Source organism: Brienomyrus brachyistius, chromosome 14, assembly GCF_023856365.1.
Source record: "Brienomyrus brachyistius isolate T26 chromosome 14, BBRACH_0.4, whole genome shotgun sequence".
In the NCBI taxonomy this organism is placed as follows: Eukaryota; Metazoa; Chordata; class Actinopteri; order Osteoglossiformes; family Mormyridae; genus Brienomyrus; species Brienomyrus brachyistius.
Window position 1 is genome coordinate 22,673,185 of NC_064546.1, and position 19,507 is coordinate 22,692,691.

Here is a 19,507-nt window from a genome sequence, read left to right on the forward strand (position 1 = left end):
ATCATGATATATAAATGCTGATCACATGGCATCATATTAAAAGGTCACACATGTAATTAAGAGTAACGCTGACTGAATTGTAATTTTAAAATGAATGTTCTTATGAAAAGTGCTCGCCATCCTCTTCAGACTCGCGTTGACGTAAACACGCTGCGTTAAGCAGAACTCCATGGCACGCAGTATTCCTAACGGAAGTGTGGGACTTTACTTCCGGTTTTCGGTTACCAGGGAATTCGAGAAATGTTTTCAGAAAACGCTGCGTACGTTCGAAGCGGCTAGCTAGTGCAAGGCTAATGGACGGTGCTTTTTAATGCATAGGAGGGCAGTTTTACAGAAAGCAAAATGATTTTTCATGTTTAAATTAAAACTATGACCACATGTACCCCGGGGAGTCACTAGTTGCGCCAGCTAACTTGTCCGGACGTGTTTGTTTGTTGCAAAAAAGTAGCAGCGATGTTTATTTACCTTAGCAAAAAGGTAAGATTTTAACAAACGCGAAAGCCTATACGCACAATTTATAACGCGTTTCTAAAGAGGTTTACTAAATCTAAAGTCTCAAACAGCTTATCGATACCAGACAGGCTCTTGCATGTGCACGAAGTAATGCGAATCTCATTAACCCCTTTCTTTCCAACAGTTGTATATTTGCAATTTCTGGTGATGGGTCTTTAGAGACAATGCAGTGTCTTTGATTGTTCGTACTCGTTATCTATTCCGTTTGCAGATCGCCATTCCAAACAACGTCCGGCTTAAATGCGTGTCCTGGAATAAGGAGCAGGGCTTCATTGCCTGCGGGGGGGAGGACGGTTTGCTCAAGGTGCTCAGGCTGGACTCACAGACAGGTGATGGCGGTTGCTGGCCAGGTCACCTGGCAGGAATGAATTTTGAATGTGGGGGGAGCACTGTGGCTCTGTCTAAATAAATTTGATCTGCTGGTAGAGTTTACTCAAAAAGGAAGATCTCTGCATCTCATAGTATAATGCTTGTGAGTGTGATATAATGTAAATGTTTTCCCTTTTGAGGGTGATTTTCCTCAAAAGCTTTCCTGTGCTTTTGTCGGTATGTGATTCATTGTTCAGATGACGCCAAACTAAAAGGACTTGCAGCACCTAGTAACCTTTCCATGAACCAGACTCTGGAGGGTCACAGTGGTGAGTCCTGGTGTCGATCTCATAACCTTAAATCCGGCTTGCTTTGCTACACGGAGCACTCAGGGTGCTTTCACTCCCCGCGTCTTGCAGGTGCAGTTCAGGTGGTGACATGGAACGAGCAGTACCAGAAGCTGACCACAAGCGACCAGAACGGCCTCATCATCGTCTGGATGCTGTACAAAGGTGTGGAGGGATTGGGTGTGTGGTATATAAGTGAACAATATTAACTACGGTTCAATCGCACAAAATAGTGGCACAAAATAATATTCCCTGAAGACTACGGTGTGACATACAGACAGCGAGTGACAAGGCAGTTTTCACGGGATTTATAGTGCAATACACAGGATAGTGCTTTGCGCTTTTAATGTCAGATCCAACATTTTTTGAGGGCGAATTTCAAATTTTAAGGATATTTAACCTAAATGTTCAGTAATGCATCTGACCAAAAAGTGAATAATAACCAAAATTTCAGTCCTGCACCCATCTAAGTGATTAATAACCCCCCTGCTCGGCTTGCCAGGCTCCTGGTATGAAGAGATGATCAACAACAGGAACAAGTCAGTGGTGAGGAGTATGAGCTGGAATGCAGATGGGCAGAAGATCTGCATCGTGTACGAGGACGGGGCGGTCATCGTAGGGTCGGTCGATGGTAAGCTTGCCAGGGCGCCCCCTTTAGGCGAGAGAAACAGAGAATAGGTGTTGTGAGCTCCTGGGTGTTTTACTTGTGCAAAATTTCTCGGCGGAAGGAAAAATGGTTTGGGGAGAGAACCAATCAGACTGTAGAGGAGGTACATCCATGCAACTAGAGTAGGCAGGACCAACCAATCAGAGTTTGGGAGCCAGTTGATTGCTGGTTTGCATTACAGGTAACCGGATTTGGGGGAAGGAACTGAAAGGTATTCAGCTGGCGCATGTGGCCTGGTCACCTGACAGCAAGATCCTCCTGTTCGGGATGGCCAATGGCGAGATCCACATCTATGACAACCAGGGCAACTTCATCGTAAGCGGCCTGACTCCCGCGCCAGCATCCCCGGTCTCTGAGGGGGGGCACTCTCTCTCTGACCCTTTGCGTTTCGTGTCACAGGTGAAAATGACCGTCAGCTGCCTGGCTAATGTCACGGGTGCCGTCAGCATCGCCGGGATCCACTGGTATCCGGGGACAGAGGGCTACGTGGAGCCCGACTGTCCCTGCCTCGCCGTCTGCTTTGACAATGGCCGCATCCAGATTATGCGCTATGAGAATGACGAGAGTGAGTGCCCAGGGCTTGCCTCTCGTCCATAATGTTAGCACTGGTGGCTGGTTGTTTTCATATATATGCTCCTGGATTGTGATTGGCTGGTTTGAAGGTGAATAAATGGGAAATGACATCATGGGTGAGACTGGCCCAGTCAGAATATGCCTGCGGTACTGTGCCCTTCTGTGGCCCAGACCCCGTGCTGATTGACACCGGCATGACCGTGGCCAGCATCCAGTGGAACCAGTGTGGTAGCGTACTGGCTGTCTCCGGCTGCCAGAGGGCGGCATCCCTGGATAAGGACGTCAACGTGGTGCAGTTCTACACTGCTTTTGGGGAGGTGAGGTGCAGTGCGTCTCTGCTAAGGGCATCCGGGGAATACTAGGCTGGAGTACTGGTGCATTATGGGAAATGGGCCAGCACTCTTAGTAATGGTGATGCAGGCTGGTGATTTGGCAGTGGGGCTGCCTGGAGGTTCAGTCCGTAGCATGTCAGCTCAGTCCTCCAGGGCTGGCTTCGTGTTTGTGGAGCTTGCATGTTCCCTCTGTCCTGCGCGTTTCCTCCAAGTACTCTGGCTTCTCCCTGCAGTCCAGACACATGTAGTTTAGCTAACTTGTGTGTGTGTGTGTGTGTGTGTGTGTGTGTGTGTGTGTGTGAGACACACGGGCCCTGTAATGGACTGGCATCTTGTCCAGGGTGCACCCCTGCTGTGTGCCCTGTGATGTGTTGGCACCCCATCCAGGGGGTTCCTCAGCCTGTGCCCTGTAATGTACTGGGATCCCGTCCCCACCCCCATGCCCCGTTATGCCAGTGATAGGCTGCAGGCTCCCTTCCTCACCCTCATTTGCTTCCTATGCAGCATCTGCGGACTCTGAAGGTTCCCGGGAAGCAGATCACAGCGGTATCCTGGGAAGGCGGAGGACTGAGGATTGCCCTTGCTGTGGACTCCTTCATTTACTTTGCCAACATCAGGCCGGATTACAAGGTCATTCGAAGTGATCAGTGTTGCTCCGGCCACTTAACATTGCGTTCAGGTTATGTGTAAATGTATAGTTGCAAGTATGAACTTCTCCGTCCTCGGCTCTCACCCTCTAGGGGTCATGCTACTTGCTGAAACGCGTCAAAACAGAAGAAAATACAATCTTAACCCGACGGCCAATTTTTACTCATCCAAACCCGCCAGTCGCGGGGGTGTCGGGGCTTTGGGGGGAGGGTTCTGGGTTTAGATGACGTCCTCAGAATTTTCTGCTCTCCTGGCCAGTACGATCCCCGTGATGCTGACGCTGAGGGCTCTTCAGTTCAGCCTGGCAACCATCTCGCTTGCTGACCATGCGACGTCCGGCTTGCTAATGGCCCAGCACGAGGACAGGCCTCCATGCTGACACCGAGCAGCCGTCACGTCGCAGAAAATAACTCTTCGCGTTTCATGATTCGCATTTCGCTGGTCTGGCTCTTCTCTTTCCGGGTCTAATCAAGTGCAGTGGGCAGGGGGCCCCTTGCAGACATGGTTCTGCAAACCCTTTTTGGGCTTCTGAACATTAGCAGCCCGCAGAAGGTTTCACTCAGGAAGAGGGTTTCTTGTGCACTCATGCCTTCCTCCTCCTCTTCCTCCCTTCGCACTGTCTGGTGGACAGTGGGGTTACTGCTCCAACACAGTGGTGTACGCCTACACCCGGCCTGACCGCCTGGAGTACTGTGTGGTCTTCTGGGACACCAAGAACAACGAGAAGTATGTGAAGTATGTCAAAAGCCTGCTGTCCATCAGCACTTGTGGGGACTTTTGCATCCTGGCCACCAAGGCAGACGACTCTCACCCTCAGGTATGTGACCCCCCCCCCCCATCAGCCCCCAGCCTCAGTAGTGTTTGTCTTTAGACCACTAGCAACCTCAGAACCAAGAGAGAAAGTTAAACGAATGTTCTAATCAATTCTCTGCTGGTGAAGGTGCTGTGTTCAAATCAGTGTCGGTCGGCATGTGACCCCTAACCCCCATTTACTGTGTGAGCCTGTCTTCCGAATAATGCATGTCTGCTAAATATAAATGCAAACTAATGCCCCCCCCCCTTGACACGTGTCTCTGTCTGCCACGCTCGCGGCGGCCAGGAGGATGCGGAGCCAGAATCGGCAAGCGCCATGGTACGCCCCCCCCGCGCCCCCACCCCCCGCGGTGTCCACTGTGCCGCCTCGCGTTCGCCGTAATCCCGTTCCTGGAGGGTCGCGATGCTGGGGGGCGTCTTTCCGCTGCCCTCGCGTTCAGCCTTTGTTTAGCAGAAGGATGTTGGCTAACGCGGTTGCCAGTTTTTGGCCTCCAGGACCGGGCTGGCGTGAGGCATGCGGTGTGTCTGTGCCGGTGGTGATGTAATCTGTACCCTCAGCTTCCTGTTACAGCCCCTGCTGCGCTCTCTGCTTTTCCAGTTCGTGCTGGTCCTCTGTAACTCGATCGGGACCCCATTGGACTCCAAACACATCGACGTCGGTGAGTAGTCACCCCTGCTCCGTGTTCTCCGTTGGGGTGCTCTCAGTCTGGTGTGACATGTTTGTTGCTTGGCTCCATCATCCCCGGGGTCCTCGCTGATATGCCGAAAGGCCCCCCCCCCCCCCACAGCATTTCCGTCTGCACTCGTCATCCTCAAAGGGCCGGCGGAGTTTGGCGGAGTCTAACGCCGCCACAGCCGACTTTTCACAGCTTCTCGGCAAAGGGTCCCGCCTCCCCAGGCATGCCGCAAAATTCCTCTCTCTCTTGGGAAGCTGTGCCAGTGGCCGCCAGTGCGGCGGAAAGTACCAGAAGGTGTGGACGTCCAAAGGCACAAAAAAGGCACACGGTGAAGTTGCACAGAGCCGCAGAGTACGCCGATGGCAGCGTTTAGTCGTATTGTTAACGTTCTGCTTGCCTTCGGAAGATGGCCGCACTGCGAACGCAGTAGGTTGTTCTGTTCAGTTCAGTTGACTTTATTTTCACGTACCTCCTTTCACCCCAAGAAAGTCACCCCAAGGCACATTACATGGGTGTGTTGTGATACGTTACAAAATCATTAGGACAGAATAACACAAAAACAGGGAAAGAACTGAAATAAAGAGTCAGGTGACAACAGTCGGAGAGGGTATGAGTGAATGTTCAGCCTCGTTTGCAGCTGAGGCAGAAGCAGACACAGATGGTGGGGAACCTGGGAGGCCCCTTCCATGGGAACAGCATTGGGTCATGAATCTTTCTCAGACTAAACACACAGCATGTCTGACTCCTGCGGAGTTAACCGTCCCTGACGGACCTTCCTCAGAGCCGCTGTTTGTATCCATGACGAAGACCCACGTCATCGCCGCCTCAAGAGAAGCGTTCTACGTCTGGCAGTACCGTGTGGCGAAGAAGCTGACCGCCCTGGAGATTAATCAGGTCACCCGGACCAGGAAGGAGGGCAGGGAGAGGTAAGGCTCGGGGGCGCCGCTGCCCAGAAGGTTCTGTTACCCTGTGGTGTCACGTTCGGGTCTCTCACCCCCTGTCGTCCCTGCAGGGTGTATCACATCGACGATAACGCGGCTGGCGGCTCGCTGGACTTCTCTAAGGCTGCCGCTGTGAGTGCCCCTCTTCTCCCCCTCCTCTTATTTCCCCAAGTGTTTGCTGACGATGATAAACACCGGGTCCCGTCTGAGTCAGCGAGTGGGAGACCGCCTCCCTGCTTTGCACATAGTTATTAGGGCTGCTCGCTCTTTCCTGGGTGGTTGTTTTTAATCACGGGTGGAGGACAATTCTGATCTGACTCTGAAAACCCTGCTGAGATGCTCTCTTCATGCACTGCAGTTTATAGTTGGCCGTCTGCCGCAGAGGTGCATGTCCTTTTTTTTTCCTCAGACGACCAGAGATCCCATCTGCTGCATGACAGCGACAGATAAGACTCTTATTTTGGTATGTACCCCAGCTGACTCTTATTGCGGTTCGACCCTGAACTGGCTCTTGTTGCGGTACGTCTCTGAGTTGACTTTTATTGTGGTATGACCCCGAGCTGGCCCCTTAATTCCCCCACTAACTGCTAATAACAGCAGTTGTCACCTACACCCTTCATATGACACCAATTATAAACTACAAGTCCCTAAATGAGCTTACTGTGACTTTCCCCGCTGATGAGAGTCTTTGTGGTCAGGCCCGGGAGTCCGGCACCATCCAGAGGTACAGCCTGCCTGGCGTCAGCCTGGTGCAGAGGTACACGCCCAGTTACCGTGCCTACCAGGTCTCCCTCAACTGCAACTCCAGGTGAAACCCTACCCTGGCACTAGCCACATCTGTGACTGCGACCTGTGATTGTCCGCTTTATCATGAGGGGACGCAGCCCTACCCATCACATGGTTCTTATGTCCTGCAGCCGGCTGGCCATCATCGACATTGCGGGGGTGCTAACGTTCTTTGACCTGGAGCCCCGAGCGGCTGGGGGGGATGGCGGCCCTGGGGGGGCACAGGCGGCGGGGGACCCGCTGAAGTTTGAGCGGAAGGACGTGTGGGACATGCAGTGGGCGAGCGACAACCCCGACCTGTTCGCAATGATGGAGAAGACCAGGATGTACGTCTTCCGGAACTTGGACCCTGAGGTGAGGCAGTGGACTCAGGCACGTAGGCTCCCCCCATCCCGCCCCCCAGTTGTTTTCCCCTGGGCCCCACAGTCTTTAGGCAGCAGACCCCTCACTGCACTCTGAAAATAAACCCCCAGAGCCACGTGGGAGGCCCTGGCATCCCGGTGAAAAGCCGGTGCTCTCCCCTGGGTCCTCCTCGGGATGAGAATCCGGGCAGGAGATCCGCTCGGCTAATGTGGAAGCACACGCCCTCCCTGTGTGCGCTGACACGCTACTGGAACGCACATGCTTCACGCCGTGCTCTTAAATGTAGCACGACGCCTCTCAGTTGCTGACATACATCATGTTACACGTTTCTAAAAATCAGCATATCATTTCAGGGAGGTGAAACTCAAACGGTGTGTTTGTGTTTGCGATTCTCCCTTTGTCACGTATTCAGGAGCCAATCCTGACGTCTGGCTACATCTGCAGCTTTGAGGACCTGGAGATAAAGTCAGTCCTGTTGGATGAGATCCTGAAGGTAGAGGAGCTTCTGCTGACTGGGTGTTATTCGCTGTTAAAGAGCGACTGCTGTTATGGTATCCACACATCACACACGCAGACGCACACGTACATGCACACTGGTATACGCACACAGACACACACTCATGCACTGCATGTGACTGCGTTTAGGACCCTGAGAGGCCGAACAAGGACTACCTGATCAACTTTGAGATCCGCTCACTGAGGGACAGTCGGGCGCTGATGGAGAAGGTGGGCATTGAGGATGCCTCGCAGTTCATCGAGGACAACCCACACCCCCGACTCTGGTAATGACCCTGCCAGGCGAGAGCCTTTTCCGAGTGTGCAGCGGGAGACGTGATGTCAGCAAAGCCCGCGTTTCAGCCATCATCGGCGGTCTCGGAGATGAATGGACAATGGGAGCCATTCATCCCTAAGCCTGCCTCTGCACCAGCTCTCTGTGGAGGACCCAGACCCACCGCAGGGGGGTTATGCTGGGTGCATGCGTGTGTGTGGCTGTCTAGCCAGTCCATTTGAGCCCCCCTTGTCACTTCTCACAGCCGATAGTGGAATTTGGAGCAGAGCTCAGTCCACACTCTCTCTCAACCCCTCCCTTCCCATTAAGGGACTGTCCATGAGCCTGGGGGAGCGCTGTTAAACCTCAGCAAGGAGGAGGGCGTTAATGCCCCTGAAATGACAGTGTATGTCAGAGTGCGCGTCCCATGTGAGCGCTGCCTGCAGGCGGGGTGCGTGTCCCGTGTGAGGGCTGCCTGCGGGCTGGGTGCGTGTCCCGTGTGAGGGCTGCCTGCGGGCGGGGTGCGTGTCCCGTGTGAGGGCTGCCTGCGGGCGGGGTGCGTGTCCCGTGTGAGGGCTGCCTGCGGGCGGGGTGCGTGTCCCGTGTGAGGGCTGCCTGCGGGCTGGGTGCGTGTCCCGTGTGAGGGCTGCCTGCGGGCGGGGTGCGTGTCCCGTGTGAGGGCTGCCTGCGGGCGGGGTGCGTGTCCCGTGTGAGGGCTGCCTGCGGGCGGGGTGCGTGTCCCGTGTGAGGGCTGCCTGCGGGCGGGGTGCGTGTCCCGTGTGAGGGCTGCCTGCGGGCGGGGTGCGTGTCCCGTGTGAGGGCTGCCTGCGGGCGGGGTGCGTGTCCCGTGTGAGGGCTGCCTGCGGGCGGGGTGCGTGTCCCGTGTGAGGGCTGCCTGCGGGCGGGGTGCGTGTCCCGTGTGAGGGCTGCCTGCGGGCGGGGTGCGTGTCCCGTGTGAGGGCTGCCTGCGGGCGGGGTGCGTGTCCCGTGTGAGGGCTGCCTGCGGGCGGGGTGCGTGTCCCGTGTATGAGAGTGAGGGCTGTGTGTAAAGCCTGTGGTCTGTATGCGGCCTGTGCAAGGGCCACAGCTGAACAGCAGTGCAGTCGCCCCAAACTCGCTGCACAGACCTGAGGCAGCAGGTCGGTCTTCTCAGCAGTGCCCCCCGGTGTCCGTCACACAGGCGCCTGTTGGCCGAGGCGGGCCTGCAGAAGCTGGACCTGGCCACCGCCGAGCAGGCCTTTGTGCGCTGTGGGGACTACCAGGGCATCGAGTTGGTCAAGCGGCTGGGCCATCTGCACAGCGAGGCCATGAAGCAGGCCGAAGTGGCCGCCTATTTCGGCCGCTTTGAGGAAGCCGAGCGCATGTACCTGGACATGGACCGCAGGTGAGGCGTCGGCGTCTGCGGTCCTGCACGCAGCCAGGTCCCTGCCAGCCGCCCCTGACCCCAACTCCGTCCCCCACCTAGGGACCTGGCCATCAGCCTGCGGATCAAGCTGGGCGACTGGTTCCGGGTTCTGCAGCTGCTCAAGTCTGGCTCGGGGGACAGTGACGACGCGCTGCTGGACCAGGCCTACAACGCCATCGGGGATTACTTTGCGGACCGACAAAAATGGTAACGATGTGCAGGTGGTGCTAAGGAATCCGGACCGATTGGTAGTCAGTCTCATGAGCCCTGAGCCGTGTTCCTCATTTTAGGCTGAACGCCGTGCAGTACTACCTCCAGGGCCGCAACCAGGAGCGTCTGGCCGAGTGCTACTACATGCTGGAGGACTACGAGGGCCTGGAGAGGCTGGCCAGCTCACTGCCAGAGAACCACAAGCTGCTGCCGGTGAGAGCCCCCGGGAGGGCGGAGCCTGGAGCGCGATGGGAAGGGTCACGTGACATCTGAACGTGTCTTCTGGCCTCCACCGTAGGAGATCGGGCAGATGTTTGTCGCGGTGGGCATGTGCGATCAGGCGGTTGGTGCGTACCTGAGGTACAGTCAGCCCAAGGCCGCAGTGGATGCCTGCGTGCACCTGAACCAGGTGAGGCCCGGCGTGCGCATGGGACCGGGGCGGGGAGTCGGCAGGAGTCGGTCAGGGGTGGGATCGGCCACCTCCTCTCTGCGTCATACTGAGTCATACTGCCTCGTTACAGAAATAACAGCGTGGTAATTACCCTCCCGCTGCCCAAGATCCTCGTGGCGATAATGGAGTCTCACACAGGAAACGGGCGTGTCTGCACCCTGGTGTCTGATTACGGCGCTAACTTGGCGTCTTTTCCCCAGTCAGCCACGTAGCCGCAGGTGGTCAGAGGCAGTGGCCCCCGCAGTGCCCGCCTGACTCGCACCCGGCACCGCCGATCCCGTCGAGTGTGTCCAGGCCCGCGTGTAGCGTCCCCGGTTGAAATGATGGTCTCTCAAACTGATGGTTCACAATCCTTTATTTAACCTTGCCTTGTGAACTCACCGTAAGAGCTATAAAGTGTACAGAAAATAATCACTATTAGTAGCTCAGACAGCAAGTTACCTTTAACACCTTTCCTTATTCCAAAACATAAATGAATTATCTTTCCTTTAAGTTCTAATATCCTTTTGTTAACGTTTTCTACATAGATTATCTTTTACACGTATATTCAATTAAACCATTTTAACAATGCTTTTAAACACCTTTGAATCACGAAATAAACTAAAGTAAATCATTATCAAATTGTCCGTGACCTTACATGACAAATAAAACAAAGCAGCTTGTAAATTATAACCCTTTAACACGCTTAATTTATCCGTGCTCTTTAGCACCTTGTAGTGAGCAAAAACGGAGTCCATTTTACTCGGCAAAACACCTTACAACAGAAATATTAAACATATATACATTTACAAATCAACCTTCAAAACCCACCTTGTTCCTCATCAACCAGGAGCTAAAACCATCACTGGTATTTAAGAAATTAACCTTAATGAATCGTAATATAACTATTCCTTTTTCACGGAACACACCTTGCTTCTACTTCCATGAAGTTTTCCCGCTACTGTGCGGTTTGCAACACTGGTTACGGCAGCTTGTTGCTCTATGTTCCTTCAAAATAAAAGCAGTTCTTTCACAATAAAAGGCATCACTCGTCTTATACAGTTAAACAAGGAATAACATTTGTAACCAATAAATGTAATAAACGAAATATTAATACGGTCATTTACACCTGTGGCCTCGCGTCTCCAGCGCTCACGTGTCCTCGCTGTCTTGCAGTGGAACAAGGCTGTGGAGCTGGCCAAGGATCACAGCATGAAGGAGATCGGCTCGCTCTTGGCCAAGTACGCCTCGCACTTGCTGGAGAAGAACAAGACGCTGGAGGCGGTGGAGCTGTACCGTAAGGCACGGCACTTCCTGGAGGCGGCCAAGCTCACGTTCAAGGTGACAGGCCGTAAATGGGCTTTTAGGCTTTTATGCAAATGGGCTCCATTAAGACTGGAAGGTGGTGTGGTGTGTAGAGCGAGGGGCCTTGACCGCACACGCGCTTAACCGGGCCACGCGATCGCGCCCCAGATTGCCGATGACGAGGCCAAGAGGAGGACCAAGCCCCTGAGGGTGAAGAAGCTGTACGTGCTGGCAGCTCTGCTCGTGGAGGATTACCACGGCCAGATGAAGGCCTCGCAGCACGATCGCGCCCACGGCCGCAAGTCCGAGGTCGGTCCCCTTCTGGCCAGCGCACGCATCACAAACTCACACACCCCAATACTGACACTCACCGGAAACATCGTCTGGTGAAACAGCAGCACTCAGAGGTGTCAGGTGGCCGTTTCAGCTCCTCGCAGCTCCCCAGGCCTGGTGTTCATGTGGTTTGCACGGTGCCCCCCCTCAGGCCACGTCCGCTCTGGCCGGTCTGCTGGAAGAGGACGCCTCGTCGGACAGCCGTGTTGTGGACAGCGCCTGGCGCGGAGCTGAGGCCTACCACTTCTTCCTGCTGGCACAGAGGCAGCTGTACGAGGGCTACGTGGAGGCGGCCATGAGGACAGGTACAGCCCCCTCTGTCTGGGTGGGTGTAGCCCCCTTCACCTGGGTGGGGACACTCTCTGCACTCCATGGCCATTTCAGCAGTCTTATGGTTTTGAAATGGCCCACTTCAGGGATGCGGACTGGTTTGCTGTGCCAGTGAGCCAGTAGGGGACATAATTCCAATACAGTGTCATTGTGTGGTGCGGGGAGCTGGGTGCAGTGAGCTGCTCCCCATGCACAGTGTAAAGAACATGGGGGGGGGGGTCACTTCACTCCCTTTGTCCTCAAGGTTCAGTGTGTAGAACATCATGCTCTGAAGGGCCAGAGACTGCAGATGTTCTTTCCCATCCCGCGGGGGAGCAGATCGCATAGATGGAGGTGGTCAGGTCAGGCTGAACCAGAGCCCAGAGCGATGACCTGACCCTCCTGGGGTGACTTCACAGGGCCCCTTGTTTGACCCCAGGGGTCGGAGAGGGAGGGCAGTGGGGTCAGCGTTTGATGTGTTTGAAACGGCGTCCACACTGTGAATGTGGCAGTGCAGTGGGTCTTTAATTCGACCCGTAGCAGGACACTGGTTAGTGTGTGTGCTGAAGAAGCAGGGCTATAAAGGGCTATAAAGGGTTATAAAGAGAGCAAAGCGTGGGGCCGTCTGACGGCGGCCTGGACTTTCTCAACAGATAAACAGTGAGCCATCCATGGCCTGGCAGAGACCTGCCCCCACCCTCGCTGAAATAAGCATCCGCACGTGTTTCCACGTTCCATACCCGACCTCTCCCGTGAAAAATGTCTTGTGTTTATAGAGGCCTGGCAGTAAATCACCTGGGTCTGGAGGGTAAACAGAATCACGCTGGGCTCTTTCTGCTGTAAGAGGTGGGATGGTCCCGGCTCGCCGATGGGCCACCCGTGTGCGCGTCATACGCCACGACATACAGCCCAGATCAGGACGCACCAAATTAGATCAGGGCACAAAGCCTGTGTACTGCGCTAAGCTCCCTGCTGGTGGGGTTGTCATGCTACCGTTTATCGCCGGGCCAAACACCGACTTCTCACTGGGGAAACACACCGTTGCCATCCGGTCAGTACTGTGCTCTGCGTCCAAGTCCTCCTCAAAAACACACCTCATTGAGCTTCACCAGAACCAGAAGACGACTTGTTTGAAAATTCCCTCTTAGGATCCAGAAATCCAGCGATAAGCTCTGGGGACCGATGGCGATATTTCACATGACTTCATTTGCCTAACCAGACCCATAAATGTTCATCGGCTCTGGTTTATGACTCATAAATCTCACACTTTGACAATAGGAAAGCGCACAAACGAATGTAATTTACTCGGCTACGGAATGATGTGATCTTATGAAAGCAAACAAGAAGTAACATGTACGGTAACTGCCCTCTAGCTTTGCACCTCCGCGACTACGAGGACATCATCCCTGCTGTGGAGATCTACTCACTCTTGGCCATCTGCTCGTCTGCCAACCGAGCCTTCGGAACCTGCTCACGGGCCTTCATCAGGCTCGAGTCCCTGGAGAGCCTGAGGCCGGAGCAGAGGCAGATGTACGAAGACCTGGCCCTGGAGATCTTCACCAAATACAGCCCCAAGGACAACAGAAAGTCCGAGCTGGACAGCGCGCCCGAGAGGTGAGAGCAGCTCCGACCCGTGGCCGCTTAGGAATGACCTCGTGCATAGCCAATCAGCAAAGGGCTCCAGCACGTGTGGTCGTAGCAATAGTACTGTTGGCTCTGGATCTGCGTACATAATCAGTTAAGATTAAGATGCACTTGCTCGATCCCAGGAGGAAATTGTCCAACCATAGCTCAGCAGTGGAAATTTCAGGTCCAGAGAATACAAATCAAGACCAAGATTTTGTTTCAACCAACCAGTTGAGCATAAAGAGTCACAGTCAGAGAGGACTCAGTCTCCGCCTCTGCCGTAGCTGCTGATTGTGGAGGGAGAGAGCCTGCTTTTTGACGTAGATAACTGGCAATGTTCAGGCACGACTCGTGCGCCACGTAGGGGGACTCTGTTCAGTCATAGCTCCCATAAGTCCTGGGTCTTCTCACGGGGGTCGCGGTGTTCTGCTCTCCCCAGGGCCGAGGGGAAACTGCCCACCTGCATCGTGACAGGCCGGTCCATCTCTGAGTACCAGTTCTGGATGTGCAGTGTTTGCAAGCACTGCGCCCTGGAGCAGGAAGTCAGCCGCCATGCCTTCTGCCCGCTGTGCCACAGTGCCGTGTGATAGACAGCAAAACAACTCTACCTGCCCAGCAGGTGGCAGTGTAACATGTCACGTGAGCACTAGGACAGATGGGGGGGGGGGCTTCTGCGCTGGTCTCTGGGCATTCTCAACACTTACCAGCTGCCGTGTGTCAGACTGCAGTTCACCTGTAAGCATTCGCTCCCTCTGCTTGTGATTCCTGTGATACTGTATAAAACCTGTTATCAGATAAAAAGCTGAGATCGGAGAGTGAAATCTTACATCGGACATATCAGTTGTCATAAAATAGAAAAATAAATTGTGCGTGTACATATGTATCTTATGTGAATTACTGTTTTGAATATGGGACACAAGTAGGATCGCTTGGGTAAAACGCCCAGACCTGTGTGTGGAAACGGAAACCCTGCAAGAAATAGACATCTCCAACTAGGACGCCGCCGTCTGCATTAGTGTGCCGTCTGCTGGTAGCTACGCGATACACAGAGCAATCGAATTAAGCTGATCTGTGCTTTCTGCCGTATTGACGCTGGCAATTTAGCAGCAAGGCGTCGGCTAAGTTACCCATATAATCCATTCCCATTATAAAAGCACACGCTCTCTCAAGACTGCAGTCGATACTAGAGACAGAAGAGTATTATGTATCTCATTTGGAAAATGAATAGATTCAGTCGTGTAATGAAATGCACCACATGTGTATCGAACCAGGACGAACCGGAGCGCTTTGAGTTTTCTTTTGAAATTATGGCACTGTTCCTCTAGATGGCGCTGCTGTTTAAGCCAATCAACGGCCGACATGGAAGGTCACCCGCAGAGGCGCACAGTAAACACTACATCATTTAATATGGTTATCTGGATTCATAGTATTTTTTTTTAATGAACTGCTTTTGATAACTCTTTTTCTATCTCCACTAAGAATCTTGAACGTGCCAATAGCGGCGCGAGGAAACCACTAATAACATAAAAAGTTAAAGACCCAATTCCAGGAATATAGTCTCGAAGTTATTCTGATCGCGTTGAAATTTGTTCTAGTTTTTAAAAATTATAATAGCAGCCATTCCAAAACTAATACTCTGAATGAAAATGTAGTTTAGTGAGACCTTTTTAACCGGAAAGAATGTGATTAAATCATGTTATAGGCCTTTAGAAAATTACTCATTCGTAAAAGGTTAATTGCTTTGAAACGATAATCCTAGTATGCCATTAAATTTAGCATTAAACCAATATCAGTCAGAACTTTTATTGCCGCGGTGGGGTGTGCCTTTAATCCACGAGAAACTGTGTGAGACAACAAACGCACTGCAGCAACGACAACAGCATGTGATTTGTCTATGCTTGCAGAAGGCAAAGTAGATCTTGTAGTTTTCCTGTTTTTTTTTTTTTTTTTTTGGGAGAGGGGGGTGGTTTGGAAACCAAAGCGGGTAGATTGATGGTGAGCGTGTCATGCAAGCGATGATTTGCAGCCCTCTTCGCCCTGAATTACTGGAGAGCAGCTATAGACGCGCTCTAAGTGCAGCACTTGCATCCTGCTGTAGTGCGTCCAAGTCTGTCACTGCAGAATTTCCAGCGGATCTTGCACATTTGTTTCTTTTTTTGTTTTTTTTTTTTTTGTTTTCCTCAAGTATATTTATTACTTTTCCCGTTTTCCCTTTTAGTTTTGATATACGAGTCGTGTGCACGGACTTTTGTCATTAAAAAAAATAATGTTTTATGAAAGCATGCACTGTACAACTTTTCAGCAGAAATAAGTGTATGTAACTTGTCCTAAAATTTGTGGGAAAAAAAAACCTTTTGAAAACGCAAACTAGAATAATAATTTGGGTTATTTCTCCCTTTTTATCCTCCCTAATGTTGTTAGGAGGGATTATATTTTAAGTAATGAAACTGGAGAGTGGCGGTGTGGCTTCTCAGGATGTGCAGGCTATTGAAATATACATGGTAATTTATATGTTTATTATAGGAAGCAGGACAGAGAGAACTACTACCAGTCAGCTTCCCATAAGGGGGCTATCAAGAATACTGACCTTGGTAAAGTATCGGAAAGAAAATCAGTGTATCGCTCATACGTACATTTCAAGCATTTGAACTATGTTGACGTATGCAGACCACCCGGTTACTCTTAAAACCATGTTGCACCTAGTCTTTATATTTGCGCAGATAGGCAACTAGGTAATACGCGAAGTTAACAGTATCTCCAAGTTTCGGGGCAGATCTAACTTGGAGCATACCTCAGCGGGAGCTAACCCAGCCGGAAACATGCCAAGTGCAGTATACCAAGGGCGCTTCGGGATTGGACCCACCGGCTAGCAGCGCCCGGGGGCTCCACATGCCTCGCGCTCCCTTCATCTGCAGCCTGAGTGCACTCTGAGCGCGCGCTCTCAGCACGCGCGTTCACTCCGCGGTGTAGGAGCGCGCGAGCCAATGGCCACGGACAGCTGGCGCAGTCGGGCATCCTCGTGAGCGCCGATGCGGCGCGCGCCTAGCTCGCGGTCGCCAGTTCGCTGCGGGACACGCGGAGAGCGGCACATCTCCCCTGGAAAAGTTAGCGAAGATGCTTGACGGCGTGCTGCGTGCCGACGGTGAGCTGCGGGGCGACGCCGGACTGCGCTGGGTTGGTCTGCGGGGTAATATAACCAAGTTGACGGCGGACCCGATGTTTCTACCTTTACCTTGCATTTTTCAGCGAAACCCTAAGTCCTCTTGGACTTGTACTGGAAGCGATATGCCGCTAATTCAGTACGTCGACTCGCGAATGCCGAGACTTATTTGGTATTTTCTTCTATTACCACAGCAGTATATAGATATACTTATGAGTGAGATCGTTCAGTTATTCGTATGTGTCTACAAGTTGAAGTGACACTGTGGAAAGGTTTTATGTCTGGTGAATGTAATTTTTGACATTGTAGGGAAGCTGGCTCTACTGCTATGCACATATCCCGCTTTGACCGAAAAGCGTAAATTTATAGAGTATCCTGGGAAATGCTCTTTATTCCGGATTTATTTCGAAGTGCGATTTCAGCTGTTTTGTTTATATGTATGTATATATATATATATATATATGTTTATATGTATGTATGTATGTGTGATATATATATATATATATATATATATATATATATAAGTACCATGATGGGCTTGTCGGCATTTGAAAATATATCGCTGTATGCATTGTGGTGTGGAACCTGCCCTGACAGCGGAGCTCCTGTTATTCAGTTGCTTCTTTTAGTGTCAGCTGTGTTTTGTTCAGGGCTTTTGGGAGTTGCAGGTTATATTTTATTCGATAATCTATTTTTAAAAAGTGGGCTAGTTCCTCAACATCCTGACATAACCCGAGTGTATTTGATCCCATCCCGTGGATTTTGACCTTAACAAATGTGTTGGACCGATGTCAGCCCGAGTGGAAAAGGTTTCTTTTGTTGTTGCAGGTGATGGAGCCGAAATCTGTGCCTTAACGTGAGTCCCGCTGCCCCGTGTGACCCGCTATGGTGTACGGGACAGGTCCTCCACGCTCGTGGCGAGCAGACAGGCTTTGTCAATCTTAACGTGGGGGGCTACAAGCAGCAGGTGGACCCCAGCACTCTGCTACGCTTCCCCCAGACCCGACTGGGCCGCCTTCTAGCCTGCCGCTCCGAGGAGGCCATCCTGGAGCTCTGCGACGACTACAACGTGGCCGAGAAGGAGTACTACTTCGACCGGAACCCGCGCTTTTTCCTCTACGTGCTCAACTTCTACCACACCGGGAAGATGCATCTGATGGAGGAGCTCTGCGTCCTCTCCTTCAGCCAGGAGATCGAGTACTGGGGCATCAAGGAGCTCCATCTGGACTCCTGCTGCAGCAATCGCTTCCACGAGCAGAAGGAGTACGCCGAGGAGAACGACTGGGAGCGTAGGAGCGACGAGCAGCAGCATAGCCTCGACTCCTCCTTCGAGGAGCTCTCCCTCACGGATAAAGACCTTGAGAAGTTTGAGGGCTCCTGGTGCTCCGAGGTCAGGAAGAGCATCTGGCTGCGGCTGGAGAACCCCGGCTATTCACGCTCGGCTAAGCTGCTCGCCGTGGCCTCCCTATGCGTAGTCGTCACCTCCATCATAGCCATGTGCGTCCACAGCATGCCCGAGTTCCAGCGATTCGACGCCAACGAGAAGGCGGTGGAGGATCCCGTGCTGGAGGTCTTTGAGATCGTCTGTGTCCTCTGCTTCTCGGTGGAGTCCTTGTGCGGCTGCTGGTGACACCTCGTCTGTGTAAGTTTCTGAGCAGTCCCCTCAACATCATCGACTTTGTGTCCATCGTGCCCTTCTACGCCACCGCTGGCGTTTGACTCGGCGGATGAGGAAAGCGAGGAGAATCAGGACCTGGAGAATGTCGGCAAGGTGGTGCAGGTCCTGAGGCTCATGCGCATCTTTCGCATCCTCAAGTTGGCCAGGCACTCGGTGGGCCTGCGCTCCCTCGGCGCTACCCTCAGGCACAGCTACCACGAGGTGGGCCTGCTTGTGCTCTTCCTCTCTGTGGGCATCTCGATCTTCTCCGTCCTCATCTACTTCGTAGAGAAGGAGGAGGAGGAGTCAGAGCTGCACAGCATCCCCGTGGGTTGGTGGTGGGCGACCATCAGCATGACTACGGTCGGCTACGGGGACACCTACCCCGTGAGCCTCGGCGGCAAGATGATTGCGACAGTGTGCATCATCTGTGGCCTGCTGGTGGTGGCCCTGCCCATCACGTCATCTTCAACAAGTTCTCCAAGTACTACCAGAGGCAGAAGTGCATGGGTCAGGAGAACAGCCAGGTCGAAGGGCCACATCCCGACCTTCGTACTTCAACGTCCGGACTCGTTCGGGCGGGAGACACGCTCATTCCTGAGCAGCGTCTCCTCACGAGACAGCGGGACCGGCAGAGACGACGACACGGACGCTTCCGAATCTGGAGACCCGGAATAGATCAGGATTCTCCAGCCACCACTCGGGAGCCCCTCCAGCTAAAAGAGATTATAATGGGGAGTGCGTGTTTGTCCGAGGATAAGCGGGCAGGCGTGAGGGTGAACGGGCCGCACCCGTGCCGGTAACAGGATTCCGATAATAGAGCGTTAACGTAACGGAGACACTGAGCCGTTTGAAGCGGCATGACGTATATCTAAAGACGCTGTGTGTGATAGACGGGACTGCATGTGACTGCCAGGACTCGGTATGGAAACACCGATCCAATAAAGTGTGACACACTGATCACGGTGACTGTCTCTTCATTACGACGACACTAACACCGTACGGCATCCTGGCTCCTATGTGGGGGGGGGGGATCAAGGTCGGGGTCTGTCGCTCCTGCTTAATGCAACCCGGCCGGTCTCGTTCCCGCATTTCTCAGTCGATAATATTGGCATTTTGAATTTTGTAGAGCACTTTGCAACTGTGATTGTAACGGGAATCCTGGAGTTTCTCATGACGCTGACTAGCGGTCACCAAAGCGGTCGAAAACGTGTTTGCAGACAGGTTTCCCACGCTCCTTTGCAGAGACCTTCCCTCTTTGTTTTACCTGCATTTTTGTCTTAAACGCCCAGCGTGTAGTGACAGAGCGGGGCCGCGCTGTTTTCTCGATCGGA

General features: G+C 52.9%; 2 protein-coding genes across 4 annotated transcripts; both read left to right on the top strand.

Moving 5' to 3' along the window:
- Positions 1–195: 195 nt before the first annotated feature.
- On the top strand, positions 196–17,484 carry wdr35 (WD repeat domain 35). 3 transcript variants are annotated; one of them, XM_048974413.1, is made up of 28 exons: positions 196–477; positions 725–842; positions 1,080–1,151; positions 1,242–1,334; positions 1,672–1,800; positions 2,018–2,151; positions 2,236–2,401; positions 2,581–2,726; positions 3,246–3,371; positions 4,021–4,206; positions 4,489–4,521; positions 4,801–4,861; positions 5,661–5,805; positions 5,892–5,952; positions 6,230–6,283; positions 6,519–6,628; positions 6,738–6,960; positions 7,382–7,462; positions 7,615–7,751; positions 8,919–9,122; positions 9,204–9,350; positions 9,434–9,566; positions 9,652–9,762; positions 10,960–11,124; positions 11,257–11,397; positions 11,573–11,726; positions 13,104–13,344; positions 17,345–17,484. In XM_048974413.1, the coding sequence occupies exons 1-28, from the start codon at positions 454–456 to the stop codon at positions 17,346–17,348; spliced, it is 3,399 nt and encodes a 1,132-aa protein (XP_048830370.1). In that variant the 5' UTR covers positions 196–453; the 3' UTR covers positions 17,349–17,484. The 3 variants fall into 3 exon arrangements, with proteins under 3 accessions (XP_048830370.1, XP_048830368.1, XP_048830369.1); XM_048974411.1 differs by lacking the exon at positions 17,345–17,484 and adding an exon at positions 13,796–14,239; XM_048974412.1 differs by lacking the exons at positions 4,489–4,521; positions 17,345–17,484 and adding an exon at positions 13,796–14,239.
- On the top strand, positions 17,349–19,133 carry kcns3a (potassium voltage-gated channel, delayed-rectifier, subfamily S, member 3a; the record flags this gene model as incomplete). The annotated part of the gene is given in 4 exon segments (XM_048974414.1): positions 17,349–18,123; positions 18,126–18,223; positions 18,225–18,630; positions 18,633–19,133. Coding segments are annotated over 4 exon segments (1,623 nt in total), but the record flags the coding sequence as incomplete, so codon positions are not given.
- Positions 19,134–19,507: the final 374 nt, after the last annotated feature.